The following is a 22,481-nucleotide window of genomic DNA, read 5'->3' as shown; positions in this document are numbered from 1 at the left end:
GCAGCCATGAGAGGGTTTTGACTAAAATGAAAAATGCTACATTGTTGCTTTAACAGCAGCATGCAGATGATGCTTGCTCTGGCAGCCATTGAGAAAGGCAAAATGCCCTGTCGATTCAACATTTTGAGTGTGATATGTATTTATGTAAGGAAAACGTGACTTGATTTCACTGAATTGTGGGTAGAACACATATTTAGAAAAGGGAAAAAAAGAGTCAAAAATAGCATAAGCAATGTAATCTTACAGTGCTACTTTCTAGCTTTAATTATACCTGGAACAGATCCATGAAAGAAGCCATTTCAAGTAATTCCAGGCCTCTGAGAGAAAAGCCCACATTAATCATGTTTTGTTAAATGCAGTGCAGTCATCTCAGTGATTGCTAAATATTTGGATATAAATGGTTAATTATAAGGCAGCATACTGAGAACTGTAATCCACTAATAATTTAGTCATTATGCAATTAGGAGACAGGCCACAATGTTAAAATTGCAGGCTATGGAATGCAATTAAGCAAATTGTGCCAAAATTTGAGAAACAACAGTTCAGGCCTAAATAACATTCTTCCAGAGCTTGAAGGCTTCACTTTAGATAACAAGCTCTAAATGATGATTCTTCTAGAGAGGAAATTTCAATAATTAAACCACTTTCTAAACAAACAATTTTGCCAAACACTGAAATACTACCAACTTCAATCCCTAAATTTCTATTACCAATCAATGCAATGTTTTTGAACCTGAAATAGACTCAATGGTTTGAAGAATTGAAGTGCAGTCCCAACTAAAACACTGACTGAAACATTTTGTATGAACTAATGAAAATGAATAGGCTACTCATTATACATTCACATACACAGATTCTGTATTGGCAACGTCGCCCTGAAATGAATAGCTCTCAGCAACTTTAAAAAAGCTGTTTTCACAACAAGCAACAATAGAATCCCATCATCATCATTTTCACACAAGTTCAATTCTCTTCACTCAAAGCACTGGAAAAGCAAATGGGACAAATTAGGGCTTGAAGTGTACAAGCAAACATCTCAATGCACATTACAGATTGCTGTGCTGTCACACTTGCATATGGAATCAAGTGCCACTCGTTCAGTGCTTACTTTATCTTCGCTTCCATCCCAAAAGTTTAAATTTACAGATAGCTGAGTTTTATACAATCATATTTCACTGTTAAACAATCACAAACCTGAAGCTTATTAAAAGATTGAACTAAATTGCATTGTTTCCACCTTCATTTTCTACCTTAAATGAACACAAAAATGCTCACTAAACTCTTTGTAATTACAGCTCAAAATCTGAAGAAAGAGCAGAGTTATGCCAGTTGGCCCCTTGAAGTTGCCACACCATTTGATAAGATCATTGCTGATCTAATTGTGGCCTCAACTACATCTTCCTGCAAGTGCGACATAAATCTTCACCCCAACGGAGACCAAAAATTTGCCTAATTCAATTTAAGAATATATTCCATGACATAGCCCCAGTGATCTTCACACAAAAAAAATTCCGAAGAGCAACTCAGATTCCGACTCGTTCCCGTATTAATGGGGTGAGCCCCTATTTGGAAAATGTGTCCCCAAATTATGTGTTTATCCAGAGCGGGAACATTTTCTCAGCATTTATGCTGTAAAGCCCACACAGGACCTAACGCTTCAATGAGATACAGATTTAATTATTCCCCTATTCTTTTCAATAAATGGGCTTTACAATCTAGACCGAGCAGAGACACCAGTCATCTAACCAAACATCACTTATCCAGAGGCAAAATTTCTCTATTCAGGCACATGAAGGTGAACTGACCTCCGTTTGTTGAATCCTGATAATAGGTCCCAAATTATATGCCTTCAACAAAACTACCTTAACGTTAGAAATATTTCAGAATTTTCTCAAATTGATATGAATAGATGCCTTTATTTGAAGAGCTTAATTATGAAACAATTAAAAATCTTCATAAAATTTCAAACCACAATCAATAGTTCAATTTTTGAAGCATTTTCTGATTCACTTATGTGAATTAAGTGACTTCAACGTCTTATGCACTGAACTTGTAATAGTTCCCTCTTCCATTTTCTTCCACAGCTGACTAAAAGGACTCTTTCTAGCCAACACCTCTCCAGATGACAGGAGCTTGAGTTCAACAACTCTAGGTGCTAGTTATTTGACTGTGGAGAGCATGACAACATATCTCAACCTATTCTCATTGTGCTAGAATCACACTGACAGCAATAACATGGTTCATGAATGGCTGCTAGTATCTGCAAAAACAGAAGTCAATACTTGCATATGGCAACATTTCGGGTGAGTAGAAGGACAGAAATAAGAATTCAAGTCTGTTATTTTTAACCTTCTAATGCACACTGAATGCAACCAGAGTTATGAAAAAATGGTTCAAATACCAGATTCACGGATTTCTTGCAGAATCTCACAAGCTGGCATGGTAAAAATCTAACTCAGCTTATCATAACAAGCTCAGCATGTTATCAAAGCATGCTTCAGTTAAGCTTATGCAGAAACAAACTATTTGACAGCTACATTAAGGTACCTACAAAAAGAGGAGGTTGATATTGCATTGAAATATTCCCTCAAAACATTTTGAATTCCAGGTTCCCAATGAAAATAAACTTGTTTTCTCTTTCCATAAACTTTCACTGCTGCCCATTTTTGTTCTTACTTGAAATATATCGTCATTATTTTCTTTTATTTCCCACCTTAAAAATCTTATGTCAACTCCTTAATAACTCTGTTTTCTTAAACTTCTTACAACCGCTTTGGAAAACCAGTTTCTTTTCTGACTGAAAGCGATGATTTCTTGAAGGTCACAGGTTGCAAATTCCATCTCCTTTAGCTCCTTTCACAAATGTTCAAAATTTCTTGCAACACATTTTGAGTCAGCTGTTGGAGTTAAAGCTACTACTTACCTATTGGTAAGACACCAGGCAAAAAAAGCCTCACTAGATCTCAACACATTTTATCCACACTGCTCAAGCAGGTACAACATTTCCTACAATCTTATTTTTTTTAAAAATCTTTGAAATGCCAAATCAAGGTGAAGATAAAACAATGCTGATAGAGCCATGGTTAACATGAAGCATTTTATAGTTTTACTCCAAGATACATACACCAGGTCCTTATATACACTGACATTATTCACACTCTATCGTCTCTCAAGTCTTACAGATGCAGCGTGCTCAGGAAACACAACTTGAGATGGCTCTTCAATGACTCTTCCAAGCTAATAGGTTTCACTGTGAACTCAACAAGAGACTTAGGTTTTCATGGGTGAAACAGATCATCTAGGCAGATTGTCCTGAGCAAGCTTTCTTCTAATCCAGCCTAATCAGACAAAGCTTTCCTGCAACCATACCAGATATTAAGAAAAAAACCTTTCCAAGCCAATAACAATTTCAAAACAGCCACAGCAGCAAAACAAGCAGTTATCACCAATCATACAATTTATACAAAGGCTTGTTTTAAAAAAAACTAAATTCTATTTTTGTGAATTCTGAAGGTGCTTTTGAAAACAAAATCACTACAGGTATTTTCAGAAAATGTGAAAGAAAGTCATTGTCCACTGTCCCTTAAACTTAGGTCCTCCAAGTCATGGGAAAATAAAGTGTCTTCATAACAATATGATGTGAGAAATAGGTGTTTTGCATATTTCATTACATAACGTTATCTTAAATCAGCACTCAGCACAAGGGTAACAAGGAGCAAGACCAGTTAAGATCCAGTACTCTGATAGAAAATTGAATGGCATTGTGTTCACTTCTTTTGCAATACAAGGAAGTTTAATATCAAAGCCCAGTGAGTATCAAATAGGCCAGGATAAACTGGAGAATGTAAGCCACAGTACTATTTCCTTTGGTTGGTAGAATATGCTAAGTGTTTTATCACAAGTGCAGTGCTCTTTTTTAACCAAAATGGTCTTTTGACAACTACGTACCTAACCCACCATTTGCAAAAAGGAAAAAATACATGGTAATTATTTCAGCCAAGTCACCTTGAATTCCATCAAATACTGCCTTATAGCATAAGTAGTGATGCAGCTTTGGGTCAGCAACACAGTGTGAATTCAGTTTCTCTGCCCGCAGATACTTCGCAATGTTTGCGGCGATTTGATTCTGCAAAAGTATAAAATTTTGTCTGCATTCATACATCCATTGTTTTGACATGGAGACAGACAAATGAACTAAAATTAGCTTTTCCACCTCTGCTCAGAGCATAACAGACTAAACCAGATATCCTTAAGTAGTCATTTTATGGCTTTAACCAGACTTTTGTGTAACCAATTCCAAACTTTGCAAATAATTTAATTCCAGACACTGACTTCGCATCTTAAACTAAAGACTTAATTTACTGAATACAAAGTAACATTATCAGACGGAAAATTAAACAAAGCAATAAGCTGATTGATATTTGTGGTTTAAACCCAAAAGATTAATTTCTAGCCTCCATTAACGCTGACAAAGACAAACAGAGATAGGGGATGGGATGAATAGAAGACAGTAACAAATTGGTCAGATTACTTAAACGGCTTTCATGATGTGTTGCTTCACAGCATAAATATATAGATTCCATTGGCTCTTTTTCTGAAAAACTGATCAGGGTCACCCTTTTTCAGGTCATCCAGGCAAAAGCAGCAATACATCTAAACTCACCTTTCTGCTCTTTGCATTCTGGAAGCTGTATATCAGATTAGGCAGCAAGTTTCCAAATCTTCATCCTTTCTCAGCAGCATCTCAGAAACATCTTGTAGAAAACATGGTTCAAACAACAACTCTAATTCTCATTCCGCCCTGATTGACACTTCCCAAGTCCTCAAGGACTATTAAACAACCATTTGAACATACGGTCTCTTTCAGACTTGCCAGAACTAATTCCCAGGTACTGACTTTGTTACTCAGCCTCAAGGTGAAGTCCAGCACGGGCCACAGTTGAAGCCCAGCATGAAGTCATCTGCTCCACCTGCCTTTTCTCCCCTCCTCTCTTTGTCGGTGTTAGAAGGGTTATAATGCTGAATTTTATTTTTTGCATTTGTACTCAAGATTTTCTTTATAGTTATCTTTGCTTCTAAAATGGCACCAGGAAAGGTGACTCTGTATACAATACACTGTACTCATGTACTTGAGTACTTATGACTGCAAAACCGAATTGTAATAGTCTACTGCTGCTATCTATATATTCACAATACTCTTCCTGAGGGTCACTGCATCTGTTGGAACCTTTTTAATCAAGGACTCAGGCTGCAACTAGCATCTAGGTCTGGCCTCGTCAACAAATAACCCTTGTTTAGTCTTTTCTTTTTAACAGTAGCCGCCTAAAATTCACCAGTCATTTCCAGTTCACCATTCAAAATTGATTAAAAAATGAAAGATCAGCAAGGGTTCAAACAAAACATCTGAACTTTAACAGAAGAGAAATTTGAGTGGGTCAACTGTGACAACTACATTTCACTTCATAGTGATGTCCCAAGACTCTTTTGGAGTTAGGTGTAACAACTGCAGAGTTGCCACAAGGTGCATCAGAGTCCTGCACTGGAAATCACCAACACAAAGTATTTTTAAAAGAAACATCAAACAGCAAACTTATGTGCCCAGAAGTTCTCTTTATATTCATTTAAATTTATCTCAAATATCAATGCAGGTGGACAAAAGCAACAGCACGTAACATTCTTAGCTGACTTTTATTCATTTAGCCACCCATTAAAATGTGGCCGTTCCCAATGTGTTCCAATACATCATCTACACAAGCTACTACCTGATAAGGTGAAAAGTTGTCTAGTAATAAGCTGTGTACAAAAAGCAGGACAAATTACAAGTCAATTACAGCCTTACCAGTTTGCTTTTAATCATCAGCTTATAGCTTTGAAAAGGGGCAGTCAACAGTGCAATCAAGCACTACTCACAAAGTAACTCACATGCTCAGTTTGGGTTTTTCCATAGACATTTAGCTCCTGATCTCATGACTGCCTTGGGCTGAACACGGATAGAAGAGCTGAATACTCAGTTTGATTTGAATGACAGCCCTTAACATGAGGGCAGCTTTTGACCAATTATAGCATCAAGGAGCCCTAGCCAAAGTATAGTTGAAGGCAATCAGCTGAAAATTTTTCCACTCATACCTGGCACAAAGTATGATGATTATGGCTGTGGTTGTTCAAGGTCAAATCACCTCAACCCCAGAACATCACTGCAGAGTTCCTCAAGATAGTGACTTCAGCCCAACCACCTTGAACAGCTTCATTATCAATCACCCCTCTGTGATAAGGCCAAAAGTGGGTATGCTCACTGATTACCCATTGTCAGCATTCTTCATGACATCATGACTGAAACAGCCGAGAGCCAACATATCAAAATTCACACGACATCTATGCTTGGGTTGATGAGTTGCATCCAACATTTACCTCAGCGTTGGGGAAATGACCATAACCAACAAGAATCTAATCACTGTTCCTTGCCATTTAATGGCATTATTGCCAGCAAATGTTTAATGACCAACATCTTGGGGGGTTAGACTTGATGACAACCTGAACTAAACCAGCAATTTAAATAATGTAGCTGCAAGTGCGTGTCAGAGGCCAAGCATTCTGCAGCGAGTCACTTACCTTCTGCCTCTGAGATGCTTGTCACCTACAAGAAACAATACTGAAACAGAATATTTTCCAAGTTACAAAGTTTGACACCGTCCAGGACAAAGTCAACCACTAGAATGGCACTCCTTCACATTCATTCTCTCCACACCAATACAGAGTGTAGCACAGTGCAGCATCTACAAGATACATTGCAGTATCTCACCAGGATTTCGCTGACAACACCTTCCAAACCGTCCATCTCTACCACAAAAGAACAAGGATAACCACAACCTGCAATTCCTCTCCAAGTAATTTACATCCTGACTGCAAACTTTATTCTAATTCCTTCAATGATGCTGGGTCAAATACCTGGAACTCCCTCGTTTACACTAATCTGGGTGTACTGGCAGCAAATGGGCTTGAGCAGTTCAAGACGGTAACTCGTCACTACCTCTCTTGGGCAATTTGTGATTGGAATGAATGTTGGCCAAGCCAGTAAAGTCCACATTACAGGAACATAAAGTTTGTTTTTGATACCGGCATTTAGTGTGGACACTGGTACACGTCCGCATTGATTAATGCTACGACATTGAGAAAGCTAGCATCATTTTTGGGAATTTCCGGGGAATGGTTGAGTCATACCTTTGGAGCTTTGCATACTCAGTTGATCTCTTTGCCTATTCTTCTAGCAGCCTTTGAGTATGGCAAGATTCAACTTTGTACAATATATTACAGAATGCAAAATTCATATTGACTTTCATTTGAATGATCAGTAAAAAAAAACGAAAATAAAGAAAACTAAGGACACTGGACATGAGAACTCCATGGAAGAGGGAGAAGGGAGCCCACTGAAGCTCAGATAACTTTGCACTGATTCACTTAATTACTTGGGGTTATTGAATATGTTAAGAATTGGTAAGTGAGTTGATTAGATCTAAATATTAGCTCCATAGTTGGTAATGTTTGGTTAATTTGATTTTAATTTATTTGATAAGTCTTGAACTTTAAATTTTGTCCTGGAATTCCTTCAACTCAGTTTCTATGGGAGAGTAACAAAGGTGCATCCTTCTTTGGCCCAAACTAGCTAACCTAGTTTCTCAATACTGAAATACACTTGTTGCAGTTGTAGTCAGAAAATGACACTTCACAGTTTTCAACCATTTCAAAAAGAAAGATGACAATCTTGATGTTTAAACACAAATTTTCACTTGACAGGTTGGTGGATGCTAATAAGATTGCCAGCCTTCTGAGAAGTAAAAGGCTAATAACCTGAACGTTTTCTCATGAGTGGAACAACATAGCCTCATATTCTACCTAAATGTGCCAAGCAAAATACCTGACCCCACTGCGCCAAAATAAAAGCACTATTTATGACAGAAACACAGCATAATGAGATGCAATGTCAGTTTAGAACCCAAGGGCAGATTAACAAATAGGCCATCCAAACTTGGTGGATTCATTCAAGCATCACCAAAAATAGCACCAAAGACTCAGTTTTAAATACAGAATTGCAGAATAGTTTCAACAATGCTGGTCATCTACAACAACTTCACTCATTACATCCTTACCCAATGACCCTGTAAAGCTTCTCTTTTCGGCACTTATCGTATGCCCTATTTCAAGCCACAACTGAATCTGTACCCACCACAAACTATGGCAGAGAATTCCAGATTCTAATTATTTGCTGAGTAAGATAACGATTCCATAGTCCAACTGCTTTCTTTGCAAATCCCTTCAAAGCTATGCCCTGGACCCATTCTCATTATTTCTGCATCTTCTTTATGTCAATGTTCCAGTTGAGGTTGAACCAATATTTTTGCAACTACCTTGTCTTTTTCAAGTCTATGCCCCTATTTACAAAGTCTCGGATCCCAACTGCCACCTTCAAATGATTGGTGAATATCTACTTATTCTCTGATGTCACGTTCCTCAGTTATTTCATAACTATGCCATTTTTGTTTTACACACCCACTGTTAGTCGCTCAGTCCCAATTAACAACTCCTCACCCTCCCAACCTGATGGTTAACAACTCCTTTGTCAGCCCAGCTGTTTCTTCCTCTCTCTCTTTGGGTTCTGTCTTATCATTTATTCCCAACCCTACCCACCTCTCTATTTTCTGCATATAAAGTGACGTTTTCCCAGCCACTATCAGTTCTGAGGAAGGGTAACCAAATCCATTACGTTAACTCTGTTTTCTCCTCCACAGATGCTGCCAGGCCTGCTGAGCTTGTCCAGCAGCTTTGTTTTTGTTTAAGATTTAACTTTATCAGTTTGATTAAATTTCTGGATGAGGTACATGGAGGAGTGAAGAGAGCAACGTGGCTGAATTCCAAAAAGAATTTGATTAACTGCGACAAAATGGACATGCTAGCGACATTAAAGATATAGGGAAAAAATTGGATTATTATGGATTACATCTTCACAATGTCTTTCTTCACTTCAGCAGCTTTGCCTGCATTTTATCTGACCCTGGTGACGTGTCAACTTCAATTACAAGAAGTGCACCTACTGTAACAATTTTTAGCCCACCCAGTATCCCAACTACCTCCCAAATCACAATTACTCTGGTAGCACCCATCTCCTAAGTAAATATGAATGCAGAATTATCATTCAGCACCTTATCCTGTTTGGTCAATCATTCCTGAACTCAACTTTTTGAAAACTATTCATGTGCCAACACACAACGCCTAGGATTTCACCCCAGACATGGTTGACTGGGCTCTGGGCTCTCAGCAGTCTCCAACCCATTTCCCGCACTTCTCATCATTTCCCCTCCCTCCCAAAACAATGTTAGGGCTCCACTTGTCATGGCTTCGTACCCCAACAGATTCTACAATCAAAGGATCAGCCTCCACCACTTTCACCAAGTCCAGTAGAACACCAAACATTTTCCCCTCACCTCCACTGTCAGCATTCTGCAGGGACAAGTCCCTCCATCACACAGTGATTTACTTCTCCGTCACTCTTAACATTGCATAAGAAGATTTCATGGGTGAGGCAATCACAAAAGCTGTCATCCCTGGATTTTATCTCCTCTTGCCTCACTGGCCAAAACCTGCCACACCAAGATAATGTCACCTTTCTTTTTGAAATGGCTGTAAACTGTGCAATGTCATTTTCTGACTAGTACTATAGCAAGTGTATTTCAGTATTGAGAAACTAGGTTAGCTAGTTTGGGCCAAAGAACGATGTACTTTTGTTACTCTCCCATAGAAACTGTGTTGAAGGAATTACAGGACAAAATTTCAAGCTCAAGACTTACCAAATAGATTAAAATCAAAGAATCAGGTCTATAGCTTTCACTGCTTAAAACATGGTATCTTTTACATCAGCAAGAAGAAATGCAGACTGGGTCTCCATTTCATGGAATACCTCCACTCATGCTTTAAGAATGATCCCAACCTTCTAGTTACTTGCTCTTTCAACAAACTACAGGAACAATGAGACAATGGGAACTGCAGACGCTGGAGGATCCAAGATAACAAAGTATGTAGCTGGATGAACACAGCAGGCCAAGCAGCATGTCAGGAGCACAAAAGCTGACGTTTCGGGCCTAGACCCTTCATCAGAGAGGGGGATGGGGTGAGGGTTCTGAAATAAATAGGGAGAGAGGGGGAGGCGGACCGAAGATGCATAGAGGAGAAGGTAGCTGGAGAGGAGAGAGGATAGGTCAGTCCGGGGAGGACGGACACATCAAGCTTGACTTGTCCGTCCTCCCCGGACTGACCTATCCCCTCCCCACCTATACTCTCCTCTATCTCCACCTATCGTTTTCTTCTCACTCCTCCCCAACCCTGTCTTCTGCATAAATACCAACCTTTGCCCAGCTTAAAATATCAGTTGTGATGGGTCACTGGACCCTCAAATGCTGTCAGACCAGCTGAGCTTTTCCAGCATACACAGTTCTTTTGGTTTTTTCTTTATTATTTACATTTATTTTAGAGGCTTATCTCTCCTTTACCACAAATAGCGCCTCCTTTTCCTTTAGCTCTGATATCCTTACCCCTAATGCCACTGCCTCACCTCCCTTTTGGCAACAGTACTAAAGCTATTTTCCAGCCCTGTTCATCTCCAAAAGGAGAGTCAAGACGTTAACTCTGTCTCCATCTGTAGAGATACTGCCAGATTGGAGTTCCTCAAGCATTCCCCTTTTAGCTTCAGTTTTTCAGCATTCTCAAGATTTTCTTTTTATTAGAAGGCTTTCGAATTCCCTTCTGTGTCTGTTACCAAGCTCTTCTGATATCCTTCCTTGGCCTCTTTGTTCATTTTTCGCTAAGCCTCTGAACCTTATCTCCAAACTCGCTCTTTATTCAATTATCAAATCAGGTGTCTACACCTCACTGTATTTTCTGCTTGATCTTATACCATTTCTCCCTTGATGGCACTGAGATAATATTGGAAACATGTCTTTGAAGGCAGCCCAATGTTACATTATAATTTTGTCTGGCAATTTTTCATACCAACTTATCCAGGATAGGTCCACTGCCAACCCAGTGAAATTGACACAAGTAATTATTTTGCTTTTAGATTGCATTCTGCCCTTGCCCATATCCAAACTAAACCTTACCTAAAAGTGGTGTCACAACACAGTCCTCAACAGACCATTGCTCCAAGGATGCTGCAATCGTAATCCAATCAATTCCAAACATCACTCCTTGGATCACTGCTCCAAGCTCTTGGCACCTCTCATGGTTTCTCTTTTCGAAAAATGGTGTGCCATTTACTCAACAACTGCCCAAATCTCCATTTGTGCTGCTCCTTCCTGCTCGCCCATGGTTTATTTCTCAGTTTTAAATTTTCACCCAGCTTCTTCATTTCTCTGCAGTCTCCACACCATTCTAAATTCTTGCTTTCTCACCATCTTCTTCAATGAATCCCCCAGCCAAAGCATGAAACAACGAATAAAGAAACCATACCACCATTTATCATTTCAAATGTTACATTTCATTCAGCTAAATTCTTTCAAATTTTCTGAAAACCCAAAGTTATTTATGTGCATGAGGCATGGCAAGTTCTGAAACATGTAACTCTTAAACGTTTTTCACAATCATACGTCAAACACCAGCTTTCTGTCAACCAATTACTTTCAACATCTTTTTCCCCTCAGTTTCTCTCAAAAGAGGCTGAATAGTACTGTATTTTGACTCCAATCATTTATCTTCCATGCCTCCTCCAAATAGCTATTTCTGGATTTGTGAGCCACAGAAGTACTGTACTGCCAAGCCTTTACACTATAGGGAGATTAACCAGTGCCATTTATTAACAACACAGATAGATGAGGAAACGGTTGATTGTGTTGTTGTGTTGTTCCAAGATTGAACAGCCTGTTAATATACATTTTCAGCACTGAAAAATCATGGTGAGTTGCATCAGTTTTGAAAACTATCAAACAAGAAATCACTCTCTTAAGAAAAGTCAAGTCTAGTTTTCTAGATCCTGAAGATGCTGGAGAATCTGAGATAACAAGGTGTAAAGCTGGATGAACACAGCAGGCCTAGCAGCAGAGGAGCCGGAGGGCTGACGTTTCGGGCCTAGACCCTTCTTCAGATTAGACCCAAAACATCAGCGTTCCTGCTCCTCTGATGCTGCTTGGCATGCTGCGTTCATCCAGCTCTACACCTGGTTATTTCTAATTTTGCTTCCCTAGTCAAGATCTTAAGTTAAATGGAGCACTGCAAATTAACAGTCTTCACAGCTCAACCAGCACTGACTTGAAATTGAACCACGAGCTTCTGGACAAAAGCATGCAGCCACTCCAGCGTTTAACTTCATCCAAGAACCTTCCAGAGGAAATGAGGAACATTCTTCTCAGTTCAGTGGGCTGAAAATTACCAGCAAACTAAGAACCTGCTTCAGAGTCATATGTATTTTACACATACATATGGCCATTAACCGCAGCCTGCGCATCAGCCCAATAACCTAAATTCTGGGAAGCATCGTCATTTACATTTGAACTGTCATGTATTAATAAGTGTTATAATGGTCTTCCAGTGTAACATTCAACCGATCCAAGGTTGTTGCAATCACCATCCAACCACATACCTGAACAGAGATTGGCCAAGGTAAGAGGTAACAAGACATTCTGCTTCAGAAAGGCCAATCCATTGAGAGAGAGAGAGAGAGAGAGAGAGAGAGAGAGAGAGAGGGGGGGGGGGGAGAGAATTTTTCACACAATTACTTGTGAGTTCAATAGCCAGAATCAACTCATCTCCTCAGTTTATGTCCTCACTGTATGAGATGCTGTCTCACGTGCACCCGCATTTCCAACTCACTATCTCACATTCCCAATTTTGATCTCTTTTCAAAACTTGCCTACCAACTAGGTAGGGCTCTCCTTGTGTGGATCCACTCTTGCCAGTGCAGCCAAAGAACCACATGCAGTAACTTTTCTTCCTGCTCCCACTCTTTTACCTCTGGAGTCCCAAAGATTTATCCCCTGCTTTTTAATTCTTATCTTCACAGTGCCCCCTATAATATGAACCAAAAAACAATATCAGGTTCCCGACACACAATGAACGCACTCTGCTTTTCTTGAGCTCTCCACCTCCTCCAATTCATTACATCGGTGGTCTAAAATGCAGCACGAGATGAGCTGGAAGTTCTGCTTTTGGAAGACTTCACTGGGTGCACCAGGTCATCTTTCTGCAGTTTAAAGCAGAAAGTGCTGACAACAAAGACCTACAGAAATCAACAAAAATACAACCGTACAGATCAGTTATCATCACCACACCCCTGCACTACAGCAAGAGCTTGCTGTGGTACCAGTCTTTCATCTCCTCCTCCGCTAAGTCGGATTACTACAGACGTGAGTCTAGACGTAATAGTGGTAGCAACATATTTGACTGCAGTCTGCAACCCCGTCAGCAGGATTCTGTATCTGAAATCCAGTTATGTGCATTTGTCACATCAACATTTCTGAACATCCTGGAGCACAACTCTTGTCCATTTTGTGTCTCTAACCCCAGGTGTCAAAGTCAAGTCAAAATCCTGGAACTCTTTTACCAATAGCACTGCAGATATCGCTACATGAGAATGACTGCAACCTGTCAAATCAGTGCTTTACCATGACCTTGTCAAAGGTGTGCAACAAATAGAGGTCTTTGCAGCAACACTCACCAGAAGATGCAGCACTCCAGTTGCTGCCTTAGTTAAAAAAATATAACTTTGTATAAAGTAGCTCTTCCAGATTTGTAGTGAAACAGCTTAGGCAGTTAATGACTCACATATATGAAGTATTATTCCTAAGCAAAAATGCTTCTGCGGACGAGTTATTTTTTGTGGCGAAGAGTTACCTTTCCCTGCCCTTCACTAACATCATAGTAATTGAACACTGTCATCCGTGGTTACAACCACCAAATTGTGCTCTGTTATCTTAATGCTGTAACTGTTCTGTGCCCAATATTTTTCAGTCCTGCAATCCTAACTACCCCTTTCCAAGAGATCTTTGGCCAAATGGAGTTTAGCCATTCACAAAATCCTCACTGCGCCTGTGAAGATTCACTCATGGGGGAACCAGATAAGGGTCATGTTAGTGATTAGAATGGTTCACAGTGAGACGATTAGCAACAAACACATAAAAATTAAACTGAGGCTGGAAGGCAGCTAGCCAAGGAGCTGTTAGTTGAGAAAGAGGAAGAGGGAAGGGTCCAAAAGCAGATGACTCTTTTTGGGGATTTCCTGAAGGTTCAGCTGTCAGCAATATATAGAGGTGCTCGTTGAACACAGGTCATATGCATTTCTTTTCACATTCCGCACCAACTTGTCATCCTCAACTGTGTGACACAGTTCCAGCGTGAGTTAAGCAGATCCTCCCCTCCTTCTCAAATCATACAGAATTAAGAATGGTAGACATCAGGTGAGTGACCTTATTCAATGCACCTGTTTCAATATCAATGCTTTCCTTTTTGGTATCTGTCTGTACTTTCCCTGCCCTTCAGGCATCATTTTGCGCTTAGAAGATTGATGCAGCCTCAGTTTCTTTCCTTTAGCATCCAGATCCTGGGATCACCACAGCAGTGCTCGCCGAGGTTTAATCATGTGCAGCATCAAATGCCAGTTTTGTCTGATTAAACTGAGACTCTGTCTTTCATTCTTGAACTTTCTGACATGTCCAAATAATATGGTGCTTTACAATATTCAATAAGCCCAAAAAGAGATGATTTTTAAAAATATCGCTAAGTACGTAAGATTATTGATTGACCCAAGTTAGGTATGGGCCAGACCAAATCCCTGTAATATGTTAAGTTAGCCTAGGCACCAATTTTTTCTTATTTTAAGGATGCTTGCAGCATTGCATACCAAATGCAATTTGAGTAGTTTGACCAATCAACTTGAGGCAAAAACATGCATTTTTACACTACAATTAAAATATAGACAAAATAAAAATAAAAGATTTAGTTTAGCTGTAAACTCTATCAAAATGCTTAACAAAGTAACTAATTAACTGTTCCAAAAAATGTCCCATAAACACACCCTTGGCGAAGGCAAATTCAGTAAAATAGACTGTCTCACATGCAATTCCAGCAGCAGAAAATGAACCCAACTTTTGGTAGTTACAGAGAGGAGTAAGAGCTTCCACATGCTGCTTCAGCCTCAAGCAACTGCAGAAATCTAAAATTGAAACTCCTGGTTTTGTGAGAGCTTGACCTCACCAATTCAGGCTGCTTCTCCTGAGCCAACTTTAAAAATACACCCAAGGCCTCACAAGCTATTCAATTTATTGGCTTTGAGTAGACTGCTCACCACCTCTATCAAAATTTGTCTTCATTAAAACAAAAACAGGCCAAAATGCATTTCTTAAAGCCACGGAACTGTTACACAGTGTTCATAACTTCATTATGATGTGACTAAAATTTGCAGGACAACTATTAAGTCAACCTAAAGTCTTGTACCAAAAATTCATTAACAGTTTATGATCCCTGAATTCACCAAGTTCTGGACACAAGCATTATTTGAGGATTCCTATGTCAAAAATACATAGCTAGGTGCAGACAGTAAATACACACAAACTGGGTGTACAGTACAAATATTGTTTCACATTTAGCTTAAAAATTCAACCTGTAACTAAGCACAACACTACCCAAACTTTCTGCAACATATATCTCACATGACCAGAAAAGATGAAAATCTAAGTACAGGAATACTCTGTACATACAGAATCGAGTTTTTCTTTCCCTCAGGCTTATACATGAAACCCATGACCATGCAAGCCTAAAAAGGAAATTGGAACAGTATGATTCACTTCATAATTTGTCCATGTTTCCCCGTGATGAGCAAAAAAATCTTGTGGGAAAGGTTTAATCACAAACAGCTAAACGCTGCAGCATTTAAAATGTAAAAAGCTCTTGTCCACACAAGTATGCTTCTTCTTCTACAATTGCTTAATTGTTTCCAATGAACAAAGGAGGGACAATTTGATTAACTTCACGCAAACATTAGCATCCAGCATAAATCAACATTCATATTTTATCCACAACATTAAACTGATTGCATTTGATTTGCCTAAGATAAGAAATCAGAATTACACAAAATTTTCCTTAAGTCTGATCACTAATATCAGGTGACAAGTCCCGAACCAGAAATCAGAACAACTAATCACAATCTTATTGATCTGAGTTATGGAAACACCATTACCAGGACCTTGGTAAAGCCATATGACAGATGTGTATTATGCACCAACAAGCTGAGAGATGTATTACATCTTAAGTATTCAATTGGGTTACAGCTGAGAAAAGCAACAGAAGATCAGAATGCCAATTTCCAACTTGACACTGAGGCATTTTAGAATGCGTTGAGGCTATTAAAGCGACCTGACTTAAGCATAACATTTACTCAAGAACATTGATACCAACACATTAAAGAATCAGGGGTAAGATTAAAGATTTAATTTGTCAATTCTTCCGATTTCTCTTAAGTTGGAAGCAGATTTATGAAGACCATGAAATTTCACCTCCAGTCCAGTCACTTTTGGACTGATTTCATGATTCAGGCAATTACTGAACAATGTTGTATTATATTAGAAAGAGAGTTAAAAATCAGAATTGAAATAGCCATTTATTTTCTTTCTGTTTCAATTTCATGTCATTGACTGTCATGACTTCATTTTGATGATTTTTGGAGAAAGTCGAATAAAAGATGAAACCAATACATTCTGCCAAAACAAGCACTGTGCTCTTCAAAGTAACAACAAAATTCAATTTTTTCTATGAACAAAAAGTAACAGGAGCTAAAAGGGTGAAATGGAATTGGGATGCCACGATCAACTAACTAATTGCAGATAAAGAATCATTCATAAAATGCAAGCCAGAGTCAGGGACTACACTGACAGGAGACAAGTCCATTGCTTACCTATGTACAAATTATACTTGTAAATAAAGCAGCATCACATCTTTACTGCAAACATCAACACATACTCCAAACATCAGCGTTTCAAATGACACTTCTTTTGAGACAAATGCAATGAAACGCATGTTAATTCAAGTCGTGATACACACACACACACTTATGGCAATATTTACACACTGAAGATTCGATAAAGCATCCCAGTATCCCATCAGTTTACAGAGGAATATTATTAACAGAGTTGGCAGTGAATGTCAACATCTGCACGCGATCAGGTTTCCAATGACATCACAGGAAATCAAAACACTAACAGAGCTCAAACTGCACTGTCACAAAATCACTATGTCCTCAGTTTGTTGCGGATTGTAAACTGTCAGTCAAACCCAAAATAATCTGTGCCAATTTCATGTCAAACTCAAAAAATTAAAAGCTGTCCTCATTTGTCCAACTGCTCAGTGATCCTGTAATTACAGAACACCAGAGATGAGACATCTACGAACTGCATATCAAAATTCTTTAAAGTGCTGATAAATTGGTGCTCACAACAGATGCAGCAAACTGCTAGATCTATATTTTGAGATAGTAAGAACTATAGATGCTGGAGTCAGAGATATAACAGCATGGAGCTGGAGGAACACAGCAAGCCAGGCAGCATCAAAGGAGCAGGAAAGCTGGCGTTTCAGGTCGGAACCCATTTCTTAATAAAGGTCCAGACTTGAAACTTCAGCTTGCCTGCCCCTCTGATGCTGCCTGGCCTACAGTGCTCCTCTGGATTTATATTTACCCATATCTGCTCTATTCGTCAATATTTGAAGTGTTTACACTAATTTAGAACTCAAATTACACAAATTTTAAACAGCACCTTTAATGGCAAATTTCTAGATGATTAAATGATTACATGGCCTAACAATTAGTGACAGTTAAATTCAATTTTCTAAGTCAAAAAAGGATTACAAATGGGTAATCAATACAAGTGCTGGCAAAATCAGCATCATCATGGAGATTCAATTGCAATGCCACATGCAGTATTTTTAGTTTTTGTACCCAAGCTACTTGAACCGTGAAAAAAAATTTGCAAAATACAACTCTGCCTCCCATACAGATTTTATTCAAAGAGAAAGCTGGAAATGGTACACTGTTGAATTCAAGTCTGATACTAGTAGTTGTTGTAGTAATGAACTGGGGAGAATTAAGAGCAGCATACAAAAAAGGTGATGGCTTCATTGCAATCCATTCTATAATTTATGCAAGAAACTGGATCAATGGCAAGGGAAACAGTTCATGCTTCAAATGTATGGTGTTATCACTTTTTGTCAGAGCTTTGTTGGCATGTAATTTTAGAAGTTTCTGTCTCCATGGATGCTGTCTGACTAACTTAATAATCATAGCATTTTCTGTTTATAATTCAGATTTCCAGCACTGCACTATTTTGCCTTCAGTGTCCTAAAATATTGCTATTAATATTCCAAATGCCAAATCTAGATGAAGTAAAAGTAAGAAGGGAAAATAGCAGAAACAAACAGCCAATAAATAAATGGGTAAAACAAAGTCTTGACAACTTCTAAGACAAGTTGAAAGATGGCACACTGTGGCTATTTGGAGGGCAAATCTTGGAAAGATATTCAATCTTGCAGGCCATCCTAGCTGAGTCCAATCATGATGTTCTGCTTCACCCAACACAGCTCACTGATTTGAAAACTAAGTCTACGGAAATTCAAAAGCTACGGCATTGTACTAACTGGCCAACCAACGTTAGCTGTCATGCTCCCAGCAGTTGAAGTTTACAGTTCACATCATTACCATGTTCAAATCATTCCAATTTCCCCTTCCCCACCACTGCCACTTTCTACAACAGTGCACAGGAAATTTTTCATGCTTCCTGCTGTGACTTTTGCACATTTCACAAACCCCTGAAAACTGTACTTTCAGCTACGTCAATACTATTTCTGGAATTCTCTTCCGAAACGTCTCTAATCCAGCTCCCCCATCCTTAAAATCCCTCTTGTAGTTCATTTCTTTGACCAAGCTTTTAGTTACCTTATTTAGCAACTCGTCCTTTGGACATGGGTTGATTTTTTGCCTGATTATGCCTTTGTGAAATGACTTGGGGTAATTTCTCCATGGTAAAGTTTCTAAACTGCCTTCCAAAGGCAACTTCTTATTCAGTTCAGCAAAGCACAATTGCAAAACTGAATCTGGGACTTTCCGAACCTGTGTTCCCCCATTCCCAATTCCTCCGCCTCCGCCGCATCTGCTCCCACGATGAGGCATTCCACTCCCACACATCCCAGATGTCCAAGTACTTCAAAGGCCGCAACTTCCCCCCCGCAGTGGTCGAGAATGCCCTTGACCGCGTCTCCCGCATTTCCCGCAACACATCCCTCAAACCCCGTCCCCGCCACAACCACCCAAAGAGGATCCCCCTCGTTCTCACACACCACCCCACCAAGCTCCGGATACAACGCATCATCCTCCGACACTTCCGCCATCTACAATCCGACCCCACCACCCAAGACATTTTTCCATCCCCACCCTTGTCTGCATTCCGGAGAGACCACTCTCTCCGTGACTCCCTTGTTTGCTCCACAATGCCCTCCAACCCCATCACACCCGGCACCTTCCCCTGCAACCGCAGGAAATGCTACACTTGCCCCCACACCCCTATCCCAGGCCCCAAGATGACTTTCCATATTAAGCAGAGGTTCACTTGCACATCTGCCAATGTGGTATACTGCATCCACTGTACCCAGTGTGGCTTCCTCTACATTGGGGAAACCAAGCAGAGGCTTGGGGACCGTTTTGCAGAACACCTCTGCTCGGTTCGCAATAAACAACTGCACCTCCCAGTCGCAAACCATTTCCACTCCCCCTCCCATTCTTTAGATGACATGTCCATCATGGGCCTCCTGCACTGCCACAATGATGCCACCTGATGGTTGCAGGAACAGCAACTCATATTCCGCTTGGGAACCCTGCAGACCAATGGTATCAATGTGGACTTCACCAGCTTCAAAATCTCCCCTTCCCCCACCGCATCCCAAAGCCAGCCCAGTTCATCCCCTCCCCCCACTGCACCACACAACCAGCCCAGCTCTTCCCCTCCATCCACTGCATCCCAAAACCAGTCCAACCTGTCTCTGCCTCCCTAACCTGTTCTTTTGCTCACCCATCCCTTCCACCCACCCCAAGCCGCACCTCCATCTCCTACCTACTAACCTCATCCCACCTCCTTGACCTGTCCGTCTTCCCTGGACTGACCTATCCCCTCCCTACCTATACTCTCCTCTCCACCTATCTTCTTTTCTCTCCATCTTTGGTCCGCCTCCCCCTCTCTCCCTATTTATTCCAGAACCCTCACCCCATCCCCCTCTCTGATGAAGGGTCCAGGCCCGAAACGTCAGCTTTTGTGCTCCTGAGATGCTGCTGCGCCTGCTGTGTTCATCCAGCCTCATATTTTATTGGCTTAACAAATTAAACTTGTTTAGAAAGGATTTCAGAATATTCCCTCTTCATATGAATCTAGAATCACACCTTTAAATAATAAAATGGTCACAGCACAGGAGGAGTCCATTTGAGTTACTCTGTCCATGCCAGTGAAAAGCAATTTAGCTCATCCCATTTCCCTGTCCTTTTGCATAAACCCTGAAAATGTTCTCCTTGGAGGTGCTTAATTAAGTTCTATTGCAAGAAGGAAATGGATTTGCCTATACCACACTCACAGGCAGTGTGGTGACAAATCACTGACTGCACAAACATGTTACTTCATAGAATCCCAAGTGTGGAAGCGGGCCATTTGGTCCATTGAATCCACACTGACCTTTGAAGAGCATCCCACCAGACCCAGCCCCCAGCCAATCCATGTAACTGTGCACTGCTGTGAAGGAGCAATGCTAACCACCAAGCTGCTGCAGCCCCCCACCTCATGTCATCACTACCTCTTTGTCAATTACCTTAAACCTGTGTCCTCTGACTCTTGACTCTCAAGACGAAAATTTCCATTTCACTAGAATCACAGAATCCCCAAAGTGTGCAAACAGACCAGCGTATCAAGTCCACACCATCCCTCCCAGACCCAAGCCCCTACACGCTCTTTGTAACCCTGCATTCCTCACGTTTCATGTACCTAGTCCGCACATCGCTGGAGCTATGGGCAACTGAGCAATGCCAATCTACCCAACCTGCACACCTTTGGACTGTGGGAAGAAACCTAAGCACCTGGAGGAAATCGACACAGTCACAGGGACAACATATAAACTTCACAGACAGCTGCCCAAAGCTCGAATCAAACTTAGGTTCGAGGCAACGTAAGGCAGCAGCACTAGCCACTGTGCCACCTCAACTACTGTTTAGACTTATGACTTTCAACATTTCTATCAAGCCTCCTGTCAATTTTCCATTCTACAAGGACAACATCCCCAACTACTCCAATCTGCCCTCATTCCTGGAGCCATTCTTGTAAATCTTTCCTGCATAATCTGAAACCTTCGTATCATTCTGAAAGCAGGATATCCAGAACTGCACACATTTCAAGAGAAGTTCCACAAAAGATTAAGTGACAAGACACTAATCATTTCAAATTAAAATAACATGGAAGTTGGAGAGACAACATCCAACTTCTTGCGGGAGCGGAAGCCAGGGGTGGTGGCGGGGAAACAGCCAGGTGTTGCTTTGTCACCAGTAGTGTAAGGTCCATTACCAATTACGCAGACGGAGATAGCCGAGGACAAAATATTCTAAAAGATAATTGTCTGGTCGTCTGAACAATTAAATCACAAAAAAGGCAATGTCACAAAAATATCACAGTACAAAGCGGAACTAAATCGTTGAGTTCAAAAAGGCGCCCGTGCACAAAAGCTGCCAACCAAGGTAAAGGGGGGGGGGTGAACCTTAAAGGGATATAAAGCTCAATTCCCCTCCCGCACAGACGTCAAACGCAGCCGTCAAAAAGGGAATGAAGAAGGGGGAGATGCGGGTGTAAACTGCCTGTACATTCACTCACCAACATAGTGAAGGTTTAGAGCCAAGTATTTGTACTGGAAGAGCAGGTTGTTGTTATTCCGGGCCTGGATCTGCTGGAAGAAGGAGCTCACGTCCCATCGGTACAACATCTCCAGCACCATGATGCTGGGCACCCGCAGAGCCACATTCAGCACTGCCTCCAGCTTCTCCCTCACTCCGCTCATGATCACTCTCAGGCCGGCCATTGCTGTGAAGATGAGGTGGAGGGACGGGCAGCAGCGAAAATTAAACAATTTCTTTACCAAAGCAGCGGTGCGGGAGGGCCCTGGTATTTTCTATCGCTATGGATTATTGTTCTGTTATTCTAAAGTAGGACAGGCCGGTTGTTCACAATGTTTTTTTTTAATTAAAAAAACTCATACTCCGCAACGCTCTCTGATTTCTTCAGCCCACCAACAGACGGAACGTCTTCTTTCTCTCCCCTTCTATCCTTTTCGGCTCCTCCCGAGGTGAAAAGAAAGAACGCACAAGAAAGGGGAAAACCACTACCACTAATCCGCCGCCATTTCCCCAGCTTCTAGCCCAGTGCTCGGACGCAGGCGCA

General features: G+C 40.6%; 1 protein-coding gene across 1 annotated transcript in view; it reads right to left on the bottom strand.

Moving 5' to 3' along the window:
• Positions 1 to 22,467, bottom strand: part of rnf145a (ring finger protein 145a) — a 103,183-nt gene extending 80,716 nt beyond the window's left edge. Inside the window, exon 1 of the mRNA XM_048543534.2 lies at positions 21,918 to 22,467. Coding sequence (XP_048399491.1) covers positions 21,918 to 22,122 — 205 coding nt within the window. The 5' untranslated portion in view covers positions 22,123 to 22,467. The remainder of the gene's footprint in view (positions 1 to 21,917) is intronic.
• Positions 22,468 to 22,481: the final 14 nt, after the last annotated feature.

The sequence above is a fragment of the Stegostoma tigrinum genome, chromosome 13, assembly GCF_030684315.1.
Source record: "Stegostoma tigrinum isolate sSteTig4 chromosome 13, sSteTig4.hap1, whole genome shotgun sequence".
Taxonomy (NCBI): Eukaryota; Metazoa; Chordata; class Chondrichthyes; order Orectolobiformes; family Stegostomatidae; genus Stegostoma; species Stegostoma tigrinum.
Note: the sequence above shows the minus strand (reverse complement) of the source record. Positions and strands in the feature narration are given on the sequence as shown.